This window comes from Pezoporus occidentalis, unplaced genomic scaffold (assembly GCF_034315485.1).
Source record: "Pezoporus occidentalis ecotype Australia unplaced genomic scaffold, CSIRO_AGI_Poc_V1 ctg44, whole genome shotgun sequence".
Taxonomy (NCBI): domain Eukaryota; kingdom Metazoa; phylum Chordata; class Aves; order Psittaciformes; family Psittacidae; genus Pezoporus; species Pezoporus occidentalis.
Genome location: NW_026915769.1, coordinates 1811866 through 1824507, shown reverse-complemented (window position 1 = coordinate 1824507; position 12642 = coordinate 1811866). Strand labels below are relative to the sequence as shown.

Below are 12642 nucleotides of genomic sequence, written 5' to 3'. Positions count from 1 at the left end.
AGCCCAAAGTAATTTCTTAAAGATGTGTATGCAGTCTCTGAAGTTGTGCTAGAAGAAATCCTTTAAGGTAAAGCGGGGGGGGGGGGGGGGGAAGGGGGCGGTGGAAAATCTCTTTCCCTCAGATACATGAGTTTAAATGCAACAAAATGAACAAGGTCAGCGTCGAAGTTCTTAAAGTCTAAGCAATGCAGTGTGAGATGTGGAGCAGAGCAGGGGCTCATATTTGGTTTTGCCCTTTCATTTGACTCATTGGCATTCACGTCTGACTCCCAGGCATCCTCTGGTTGCTGTGAAATGTCCCCCTTGGCTCAATGTAGTTTGAATTTTTGACGGCATTATAAAGAGTCCAGCTGTCACTTTCTCTGATCTTGATGGGAGATAGGTGCTGGTTTAATGAGTCAAAAGTATAAACCAAAACATTAAAAAAAAAAAACACACCCCCCGCCAAAAAAAAAAAAAAAAAAAAAAAAAACCCAACTCAAACCTTTTCTTTTTGTGCTTGACTGGATCTGTGTCTGATCCGGGCAACACCCACGGACCCCTAAACTAATTCGCGTAAATCATAGCTAGACCTGAACCGGCTCAGAGGTTAAAATAAATGGAAAAGAAATGAGGAAACATTACAGCAGCCCTGCGTTTCTCCAAAAACATATGACGCCCTGCGTTCTGTACTCCTCTTGCTTTAAAAAGAAAAAAAAAAATATATATATATATATATATATATGTAACAACAATACAGAATGCAGGCAGCTCTCTTGGTGGGGTCCTCGAGGTGCCCCCTCGGGGCCGTCCTGGTCCGCACCTCTCGGAGCAGTCCTCTGCTGTGTGCCATAGCACCGTGTCTGATTATTCTTCCTCTCTTTAAATAGCCTCCTCCAGTCCCCGGTGACTTTGAAGGATCCGGGTGTTATCACTGGAGATGGCTGAGTGAGCACTTCTGAAACAATTAGCGTTGGGATTTCAAGCGAACAATAAAACTGTTTTCACTTTGGTGCCCCTTTTTTCAGGATCTGCTCATCTAATTGGCATGAAACCAACTGCACGTCTCTCAATGGATGCCCCCTTTTCTGTCTGCCCTCCTTCCTTCCCCCCTCCGCAGTACCCCTCTCTCCTCGATACTTCCTAAAAGTAAAAGGGAGGCTGTGCTGTGTGCTGCTCTGCTCGTTGTTACCGGCTGTTAGCCCGCCCCTCCTGGGCAGAGCGCTCCCCTCCCTGCCTTCTCCTGCGACCCCCAGATGTGAGGAAATCATTGCGAGGTGCGTTACTGACACGACGGCCGCGGCTGACAGCGGCGGATTGGCTCAGTCCGACCGGACTCCCCGAGGCAGTCCCGGCCTCGCCGCAGCCCCTTGCGTAGGGGGCGGCGGGGGACTGAGGTGGCCGGGACCATCTGTGGGGAGCATGGGGGGCAGGGCCGGTTAGGCAGGGCTTTAAATGTTCCCATGTTAACTGCACACCCCATCCCTGAATAGGTCGGAGCTTTTTTTTTTTTTTCTTTTCTTTTTCTTCTATGTTCACTTCATTAACATTCCCACGACTACCAAATCTCGACTCTCTCTCATCCCCCGCCCTCCCCCATCCTCTTTAAATCCGGGGGAGAAAACGACTGCCCGTCACTGAAATGTTTGTAAAGGCTTCCTATCCTGAAAGCAAGGAAAGCGGTCTGGGTCCCCCCCGTGCCCGTGTCTGTCTCACCAGTGCGGCACCCGCCCGAGCAGGGCCTGGGGGGAGTGCTCGGACTTCTGCCTTCTAAATGAGTTTTGCTTCGTGGAGAGGGTGTTGTTGCAGGTTGCTTTTCTCTATGCTAACTTACTCAGTTTAATATGGTCTTCATTTTTTTTTTTTTTTTTTGCCTCTTAATAAAAAGGATTATTGTGGGTTTGCTGTTAAAATATTTCTTTTTCTCATTCCCCTGCCAGCATAGTTTATTTAAACTGGGGTTTGTCTTTCTAACTTAAGAAGTCTTTGCTAGAACATGCAAATAGGATCCCCCCTTATAGGTAATTTAAACGCTTTCTTGCTCCTTTAAGATGTGGGTTTCCAGCACCAGACCTATAGAGCAGGAGCTAATTTTTAATATGTCTCATGATTTCCTAATGCAGAACCGTGGGACCAAGTCCCTCTAGTTTGGCGGAGCAATGCTTATAAGTGATTTAAAGGGAATAACGCTGGTTTGTTCAGTTACTTAATGTCAGATGTTCTCATTTCCAGGATGGCACTCAGAAGGCAGACAAGCAAACAGCTTCTTCAAGTGGGCTATCTATTCGTGGCGGTTTTGTGTGTCTCAGATCTCCATTCTTATCTGTCCCCTTGGGGTTCCTTCTGTACTTCCAGATGTTGACGAGTGCGCAGAAGCTACGGATGATTGTCACATCGATGCGATCTGCCAAAACACGCCGAAATCCTACAAATGCATCTGCAAGCCGGGCTATAAAGGCGAAGGGAAACAATGTGAAGGTAAGTACAGCTCTCTCTCCTCCCCTCCCTACTCTTATTTGTTTGGTCTTTAAAAGCTTTTGTAAATAGCTGAATTCCTGAAACGATTAATGCAGATTTACAGCTGCTTGACCTCAAATCTCGGTGTTTATTGGCAAGCATCCCCCTGCTGCTTTTGCTAATTGTCCGGCATCAGACGCCGCGCCCGCGAGCCTGATGTTAAAACCAAAAAATAGAAGTGTGGTAAGACGCGACGTTCCCCACGGAGGAGGCGACCCGTGGATTCACACCAGCTTGTCCCGGGAGGCGCTGATCTCGCTGCCGGTGGGGGCTCGAAGCGTCGCGCCGAGCACGTGGTTCCGCCCCGCCGGTGCGCGCCCGTGGGGCCGGGCCCGGTCTAGGATGGAGCGCCTGACTCGCTCCTCGCCACAGGCCAGGCCGGGCCGGGCCGGGCCGGGCCGCCCTGAGTAGCTGGGACCTGCCTGCGTGTGGCCGTTCCTCGGCTGCAGGCGCCCGGAGTGGCCTCACGCCTTCTACCGCAGCCGGGCCAGCCAGAGGGGCTGCGGGGAACCAGGGCCGCCGCCCTCCGCCGTGGGGCCGCGCCTACCGGTGCTGGGTCTGCGGCCTCTCCACCCTGGCCCAGGGCGGTGTTGTGGGCTGCACCAGTCGCTCTCCGTAGATTACGGTGAGGCACACGGAAGCTTGCACCCTCTGCTTGGCTAACGTGTGATTTACCATCACTCTTCTTTCCCAGTGAGTCTCCTCACCCCTGAGCCATTTACAGTCGATGTTTTTCAGTATCAACTCGAATAGGACACTGGAGCTTGCTTTATTTTGACACTTTGCATGTGTCATGGTCATCCACTTTTAGTCTGTGGAACGTTATTTTAAAAAGAACTATTTCAGATTATTGTACTTACACAGACATAAGTTATTTAACTTCTGTGTGTTCTTGCATCAATCCTTGCAACTGAAGAAGACCTAGCATGAGCTGTTAGGTGCTGTGTACACTCATTTCAGATTTTGTGAACTCCATCTTGCTATTGAACTTAAGCAGAGAGATTGTTCTCTGGTGAAAAGAACAAATACTGTAATCACAGCAGAAGGCCTTACAAATAAAAGACACAGGATTATTATTTTTCTTTTTCCTACTTGTAGATGCTTAGCAGCTATAAAAATTGTTTCCAAGTCTCTCTATGACAGTCTGAAACTTTTTCAAAGTCTATATTGTCAGTCCGTTAAAAAGATTAGAGACCTAGAAATTACTTTGCTGAAGTCTCCAAAAGTTTGAAACCACATATTATTCTCCATGGACTTCCAAAGTGTTTGTTCAAGGGCCTTCGTAAAGCATTTTTGTGGTTGTCATATTTTTCTGTTTTGGGCTTAAATTGTCAAATTTCTACTGTCCATCTGTTGGTGCTCTAGTGTCTCTTAGCTGCTGTTCATTTGAAAGCCAGATCTTTTTTCTTGCAAACAGAATAATCATTAAGCACCACTTCTTCCCTTATTCATCTTTTCTAGGGAAAGAGCTCTGTGCGGAGAAAACGTACTCAGGGCCACAGCTGTGGACACTACAGCATTCTCAGAATTGGTGGCACTTGTATTGGGTTTCCACATCAGAAGTTTCCTGAAAGCGGTTAGGTGATCTCTGTTTCATGGTAGACCTGGCAGATACTCATGCTTATTTAATACCCATATTTCTCTTTGCCTGACTTACCTTGGCTCAATAAGAAAGAGAGCTCAGTAAGGAGTAAAAAAGTAGATTTCTCTATGGATTGACATACAGAATCATGGAATTTCTGTGGTTGATGTAAAACTTGTATCTAATGGATTTTAGTATCTGACAAGCTTGATAAGTAAAGTAAGCTGGGACGGACTGCAACACAATCTGCCTGGATGTTAATTGTTCAGTGTTCGGTAAATGGACATGAAGTGTCTAAACCAGGTACTACTATGCATGATATATTCCTTTTTTTTTTTTACACTGTTACAATAAGAGTTTGAAAGATTTTGCATTAGCTCTGTACCTTAAGTTTGTAATTAATATCAAGCTTTGAGATGAGCAGAAAGCTTGAAATTTTTTTGGATGCTTCCTTTCTGAAGCTTATTTTAGATTACTTAAATAGTATCTCTTAATTTGATCCCAGAGTACTTTGAAATTTTGTTACTGAAATTATGTACCTCCAGTGACAGGCAGATATCATTATGTTCTTTCTATAAGTGAGTAAACTCAAAACTAGAGAGGTGAAGGAAGGGTCATACAAGTCAGACCTAAGATCTGCCTGAGGTCTGTTGTTCACATAGAGTGGGTTTATTTTGCACCTTGAGGTCAAGTATTCAAAACCTACAGAAATAAACAGACTAGCAGTATTGATTGGTATTTAATGTTCTGTCCCAAGACAACACTCGTAATCAGCCATTAAAAATTACCTTTTAAGATAAAAGTGACTGTGCTTGTAATCACAAACATGAAATACACCAAATGTTTTTTTGTTGTGCCAAAAACAAAGCTGGGTCATAAAACAATTCTCAGTCTTTATAACTGAGCTTTTCTAAATAACCTTTTTTGACCACTGAAACCAGTTACCTATGAGAAAAACTTGTCTTTTGTACACATTTTTTGTCTTTTCTCTTTAAGTTTGTAGCACTCTACCTATATTGCTTCATGTCTAAAGAACATTTATTAAAGCATAAGTAACTCCCTTACAATGCAAGCTCTCGTATGGGGCCAGATTTCACTAAATAAGCAGAATTGCAATTTGTTTAGTACAGTGAGCTTAAAGAAATGATCCTATATGAAAATTTATTCTAATAAATTTTAGCTGCCAGTTTGGGTTGTACTGGGGCATTAGAATTGATTTAGAAGCTTGTGGTTGTTAATTTATTTTAAACATCAGTCTTAAATATTGCTTTCATTCCCTTAAAATCCATTTTAAGAGAATGGGATAGAGTGTGGGAACCAGCATGATTTGGTTGATTCTTAAGTTTTATAAGAGCAGTGGAGGACGTATTTGTACAGATATGTGCAGTATGTGAATAGGTATTTGTGTACTTTTGTATATTTGTTTATAGTTTTTTAATCAAAGAAAATTATTTGTTTGAAAACTTGGATCTTTGGGTTAGTGGAGCCCAGTCACTTGTGTAAGATTGTGTGCATGTTTTGCCTCTCTGACCTAAAGGGTGGGGAGAAATACGTAAGACAGAAATGCTTAAGCACATGTGGAGAGCTCTAGGAGCAATTCTACTGAAATAAAACATTTTCTTGACAGCCTGTTAAATTCCTTTAGAAGGGAATTTGTTTCTGAACTTTTATTTTCTCCCAAAATGTCTTTTGGATTAGGTTTCTCCAGAGTTTCTGAGGATTTGGGCTGAATTCTCAGTTTGCAGATCTACTGTATCTTTTTTCTTCTTTTTTTTTTTTTTTTTTTCATGGTAGCCTTCTTGCCTGCACCAACTGATCTGTTTCTTTCCACAGAGCACAGTTATTTATCCAGACAGAAGAGCTGTTCTTCCTGTGTCCTGTCTCCTGCTTCCTTCTGTAGATTTCAGTTCACCTTGTTTTTTTCAACCAACTATCTGCTATGCTTTGTCAAGCCATATGGTTAGCATTGCTGTGATGGTATTTCCCCATGTAACAACACATATCAATAGGCTTTTACCAGAGATTTTCTAGCTAGCATTTTCATATGTCCCTTTCTATTCAATATACAAAAACTATTAATCAAAAACTGATTCAGTTGCCCTGGCAGATCTACTATTACATTGGAAATCTTTCCTATTCTGATTTTAGTCAGTGTACCAAATGCAGTGACCTGCATTCAGCTCTTTCATGTTCCCATGTTTTTTGTCTTTTGTCTTTACCTTCTCTGGGTTGACTTTCAGTCTCACTACAGGTTGGTAATCTCACAGGCTGATATCTCAATCAATAGAATCATAGAATAGATAGGGTTGGAAAGGACCTTAAGATCATATAGCTCCAACTCCCCTGCCATGGGCAGGGACACCTCCCACATTAGACCATGTCACCCAAGGCTCTGTCCAACCCAGCCTTGAACACCGCCAGGGATGGAGCATTCACAGCTCCCCTGGGCAACCCATTCCAGTGCCTCACCACTCTCACAGTAAAGAACTTCCTCCTTATATCCAGTCTAAACTTCCCCTGTTTAAGTTTTAACCCGTTACCCCTTGTACTGTCACTACAGTCCCTAATGAGGAGTCCCTCCCCAGCATCCTTACAGGACCCCTTCAGATACTGGAAGGCTGCTATGAGGTCTCCACGCAGCCTTCTCTTCTCCAGGCTGAACAGCCCCAACTTTCTCAGGCCATCTTCATACGGGAGGTGCTCCAGTCCCCCAGTCATCCTTGTGGCCCTTCTCTGGACTTGCTCCAACAGTTCCATGTCCTTTTTGTGTTGAGGACACCAGAACTGCACACAATACTCCAAGTGAGGTCTCATGAGCAGAGTAGAGGGGCAGGATCACCTCCTTCGACCTGCTGGTCACGCTTCTTTTGATGCAGCCCAGGATACAGTTGGCTTTCTGGGCTGCGAGCGCACACTGAAGCCAGCTCATGTTCATTTTCTCATTGACCAGCACCCCCAAGTCCTTCTCCACAGGGCTGCTCTGAATCTCTTCTCTGCCCAACCTGTAGCTGTGCCTGGGATTGCTCCGACCCAGGTGTAGGACCTTGCACTTGGCATGGTTAAACTTCATAAGGTTGGCATCAGCCCACGTCCAAGTGTGTCAGGGTCCCTCTGGATGGCATTCCTTCCCTCCAGGGTATCAACCGAACCACACAGCTTGGTGTCATCGGCAAACTTGCTGAGGGCACACTCAATCCCACTGTCCATGTCAGCGACAAAGATGTTGAACAAGACTGGTCCCAACACCGATCCCTGAGGGACACCACTCATTACTGGTCTCCAACTGGACACTGAGTCATTGACCACAACTCTTTGTGTGTGGCCATGCAGCCACTCTTTATCCACCGAGTGGTCCACCTATCAAATTGATGTCTCTTCAATTTAGAGACAAGGATGTTGTGCAGGACAGTGTCTGACGCTTTGCACAAGTCCAGTAAAATTGTTAGCTGGAAAAATTTGTCAAAGTAATGGAAATTCCAGAGGTTCAAAAGGATTCCAAGTCCTGAAGTTCCCTAGGCCTTGACAGAGCCTCCTTTGTCCCTGATGCCTGTGTTGGATGTATGCTGTTGTGGGGTACTCTGGCATTGAACAGTTTATGAAGGTGTTTAGCTGTCAAACCTAGTTAATATTTTTTTTGTCTGTGCTACTTCTCAGGCTGTTACAGTCCTCACACCATTAATTGTTAAAATGCATTGTATAATTTCTGGTTGATCTTTATTCATGCCTATTTTATATCCAGTTAGTGTGTTCACTTTATTTAAATATTCATTTCCCCTCAGGCTACTTTTTATCCTCAGTGTAACTGTATTTTCAGTGAGCTGCTCTAGCTATAGTTTCTTTATCTTTTGGGTGATACCTTACTTGTAGGAGTCTTTCTCTGTAGTTTGTAGAGAATGTGACTGGGCAGATGTTTTTTTAATTAAGACATGTTTGCTGGGATCTGTTGCTTTTGGTTTGCAAAACTCTGCTCTGCACTTTTCCATATAGAGTAAGATTTCCCTCTTGGTGCTGTTTTTTTGTCTTTCATAGTACTTGCTTAACAGTTCTTGAGTTCTTTTCATAATTGGTCTCCTGCAGTTATTGTTATGTTTCTTGAACTCTCTACAGATGCTCACAACTTTCATCTGTACTTTTCCTTTTTTTTTTTTTTTTTATTCCTGCTGCAAAGCTTCATAATGTTGTTGATGGATTTCTCACTGAGGGCGACATACCTGTACCATGGCAAACTATCTTAGCAGAGTCTGCCTTGAGAGGGTGATTTTCAGGTTTATGCTCAAGTTGGAAATTTGTGCTCTATCAGCAGCAGTTCTGCTTGACTGCTAGTTATGCAGGTCTGTGCAGTGCTAGTGGTGTAAATTTGTCATATGTTGATGTACATGCAGACCTTTTCCTATTGTAAATAACCATTCCAGATAAACAGGGCATGGAAATCTGCAAAGGGGGCTGTTGTTCTTGATAGCACCTCACTGGTTTTAGGCATGATACAACTTCAAAATAAGATAAACCATTCTGGCCTCAATCACGGGTATATTCAGACCCACAGCAGGTTATGTTCTGCTTACATCCATTTGGAAACAGACTAATTGTCCTTTCTGAACCCCAGTGCTCATCTAAGGTCTGCTTAGCTGGAAAATGTACAACCAAACAAGCTACCAAGGCATCTCCTAATCTGGGGCTGATGCTGTTCATCATAACTTCTGCCATAGCTCCCGATGTCTGTGTATAGTGGATAGAAATAGTCAATATGGTATCTGGAAAAATACTGGCATTGATATACCTAGATTTTATTTCCACTCATTCTGTGACATCTGGCTTTGTCTCTCACATTGTCTGTTGCTGCAGACAGAAAAGCACAGAGTACTCTACAGATCATCTCTAAATTGTTAGCTAAAAGCCCTTTTCTGAACTTGGAATTCTAATTTTGTGGAAACAACAGGATAGTGAATTTCATCCTTTGGCAAATGTTTGAGGTTCGGGTCTATCGTGTGTAATTCTGTCTTCATGCTGCAGATGCAGTAACGTCCCTAAGCCAAATTTTCAACTACTCACTGTGTTTGCAGCAATACACTAAAGTTTAAAATGAGAGTTCATTGCATTTACAATGAATCAGAAATGGTATAGATAAACCACTCAGTATCATCTTCAGAAGTTTTACGGATGTGAGGCCAATTTTCTTCTTATACCTACTTGTTAGGTCTTTTTTTGAAAGGATATTTAATCATAGCATTTGGAAAAACATACAGGAAATTCATCTCCTCCTCATTTTCATTTGAATAGCAATTTTTGTTTCTCCAGGCTTGACTTAATATTCTTCTCAAAATTTTAATCTTGTTCACCTTTTTTATTTTTTGTTTTCTTAAGAAGCTGGTGTCACTCCTTTTTAATTTTACTGTGGTTTTTCAAATATCTGCAGTGTTCTTCTCATCCTCTTCAAAAATGAATCCAAATATTGTGACAGGGTTGCTCTGAATCAGTCAACCTGGAGAGAGCACGGATCATTTCAGAGCTCACATTTCCCAGCTCCTAGTCCAGTATCTCACACTGAGGCCTTCTCTTATCTTCAGGGCTAAGTAAGTCTGGGGCTTCTGGGTGTCTTTCAAATGGAACAATGATCCCATTTATTTTAAGAGCTCCAAGGTGTCCCATCAATCCAGTCTCAGCAATTCTTTAAGTGGACCGTCTTTATCAGTGGTGTTGTGTGAGAGTAAATGAACACTGTTGGGTCTCCTTTCCTTTCTGAAACTTGGGCATCTTGATGCTTGCACAGTTCTAGTGGTGTCAGGCTTGTGCTATCTGTCTGTCTCTCTCTGCTGAATAACTGAACAAGGCAGCTTAAGGGACTTCTTCTTAATTGATGATTCTTCTAATTGCAATAGAAGGTGGATTCATTCATTTAAGGACTCCCTGAAAACACCTCAAATATCTACACCCTTTGCCTGCCTGTTCTGAAAAGCTACAGGAAGATGGAATGTGAATATGTTTCCTAAATATTGTTTCATCCTTTGTTGATATCCTTATTTTAATTTTGTTATTTTGTATAACCATCTTGTGACTTGATCTCAGTTCAGTGCTTGAGGCTTTGACACTGATCTTACTACTTTGAACAGGTTCTCTAGTAATCTTGAGGTCTGTAGTGAATATTAGGTATTGAAACTGCTGTACTTTCTAGTTTTACAGTCATAATATCTTAACAGATGGCATTAATGTCATGTGTTGAACTTCATGTCACCCTCTCATAATGACTGTGGTTTTGGATGGGATCTGTTGCTACAAGTATGTGATCCTGGTTTTGACCTGTTGGCTTGCAGGAGACCACAGAAAGAAATACTCTGCCACCTCCCACTCCCAGTTATGTGGTGGTTTTTATTTCAGGGTCAAATTTCCTTCCAGTTTTATTCACACGGATTATACCTTTACTCTGGGTGAGCCATTGTGCTAATTTCACTGAATGGCTTCCAGTATGAAGCAGCACATGTCAAAAACTGGAAGAGGGAGAATGTAAACTGGCTTCTTTGATTTGAACTAATAACTACTTTTTTTTTTTTCCTTTCTCTGTAGATCCTACTTATTTGATTAGGTAACTTGATGCATCTTTTTGATATAGGCCGATAAAAGTGTTTCTCAAAATCCAGTTCTGAGGTCTTTTATATCTCTGCTTTTTTTTTTTCAATTATTATTATTTTTAATTCTCTGCTATCATTTAATACTTGATTCCTAGCTTGCCAGTTTTCTGAGTTACATCAGGGAATGGAGTTTCTTAGGGGATGAAGAAGTAGCAAGCAAGAAAATACTCTTGAGAACACTTTGTAATAAAAAATGGGTTTATTACAGACAAAGTGAATTAATGTAATAACTTCTTTTTTTCCCCTCCTTCATGCTTCTGATCCTTGGATAGGGCTTTTCTTTTGATCAGGGCTCAGCCTTGAATTTATTTTATGTTTTACTTATTGATTGTTTAATTTTTTCTGACTTTGTTCAGCAGTTTATCCAATAAAACCAGAATATCCCTTAGTTGGGATGACATGACCCATTTAACTGCTCACAGTACCATCAGTCCCCTTGTGTCACACACCCTGTTGTTTTCTCCTCTCCCTTTTCTTCCTTACCCTGTCTTATCTCTCAGAGCTGCTTCCTGGCAGCCCAAAATGTTTCTTTACTGACCAATTTCCCTGGTGGTCCAGTTTGGAAATATTCCATTTTTAAGTAGAAAAAGAACAGTTGCTCCAACTTCTTTTTCCTTTTTCCTTTCCCTCCTCTCCTCTCCTCTCCTCTCCTCTCCTCTCCTCTCCTCTCCTCTCCTCTCCTCTCCTCTCCTCTCCTCTCCTCTCCTCTCCTCTCCTCTCCTCTCCTCTCCTCTCCTCTCCTCTCCTCTCCTCTCCTCTCCTCTCCTCTCCTCTCCTCTCCTCTCCCCCTTCCCCTTCCCCTTCCCCTTCCAATTCAGAGAAAACTCCAGGAACAAGCTTGCCAACAAGATTTTGTTCCTGGAGTTTTCTCCGAATCCCTTCCCTTTTCTTCTTTCCTCCAGAAATGCTTCTTGGATACAAATATCACTGTATTTTGCATAAACAAATACCATGCTGCTAGAAATATGGCCTCATTCTTCAGCAGCATTACATGTAATTCTCAATTTGGAAAAAATAGTGTTTTCCCAAGGACACTTCTCTAAATAGTTGATAAGCTCCCTGTCTGCTGGATGGTCTGTGGGTACTCTGGGAACTTATGAATATATATAAAATTTCATCAGTCTTAGCAGTTGCTAAGCTGCAGAACCCAGGGTGGCCTTTTGTGGTGATGTAAACTTGGTATCTAGAAGGAACTTCTCCTTTCCACAAAATATGCAGTGTAAATTATCTGACAGGAAAATTCTAATAAAATAAATTATAATTAAAAAAGGCGCACAAATAGAATATACTAAGCTCAATATGTAAGAGTCTGTTCTTTTTTGCCTTCATTCTTTCTACATCTGCCAGACACTGTTTGGTTTTCCTCATTTTCCTATCTGTCACCTTTACTTTTGGTGCAGTCCCATTTCCTTGCAGTCTTTGTTATGTTGTCTTGTATGTTCTGTTACTCAGCTGTCTCTAAACACTGTCATTTCCCTACAGCAAATTCTACTTCTCTTTCTTTTGTCATCTCCTAGTATATCTTCACCTGCTGCTTTTTTATTTTATTCATTTTTTCTTCCCTTGTCCTCTCTCAGTGGCTTATTGCAATTGCAGACGTATTACTCTGAAAGCCAGTGTCACGCAGCAAGACCTCTGGGACTGGTGCAAGCTCTGAGGACCCTTTTACCTTCCCTGTCTTCTGTTTTCAAATCCGAACAGCTCCTACCAGATCTCAGAGTTGTCCCTTTTCCTTCCTTTTTCCCTACCTGTTTCCTGGCCCCCACCGCCAGTTCATAGTTCAGCTGTCCCTCAGCACAGTCGTGCTGCTCCCACTGCTGCGGAGCCATGGCTCTTTCCTCAGGTGTCTGGCTGGAAAGACATCTTTGCATGACTGTTTGCCGTTATTTGTTAGCTTCCATTTGATTATGGGGACTGTATTCATGTGTATGCAAATGAACA

General features: G+C 42.5%; 1 protein-coding gene across 4 annotated transcripts in view; it reads left to right on the top strand.

Moving 5' to 3' along the window:
- The window catches only part of SCUBE1 (signal peptide, CUB domain and EGF like domain containing 1), a 209482-nt gene that overhangs the window by 748 nt on the left and 196092 nt on the right, over positions 1-12642 (top strand). For 3 of the 4 annotated variants that reach the window (XM_062634872.1, XM_062634870.1, XM_062634869.1), the window contains exon 2: positions 2335-2457. In XM_062634872.1, coding sequence (XP_062490856.1) covers positions 2335-2457 — 123 coding nt within the window. Of the gene's footprint in view, positions 1-2334; positions 2458-12642 lie in introns of those variants that run through there. The other variant, XM_062634873.1, reaches the window with a different exon arrangement.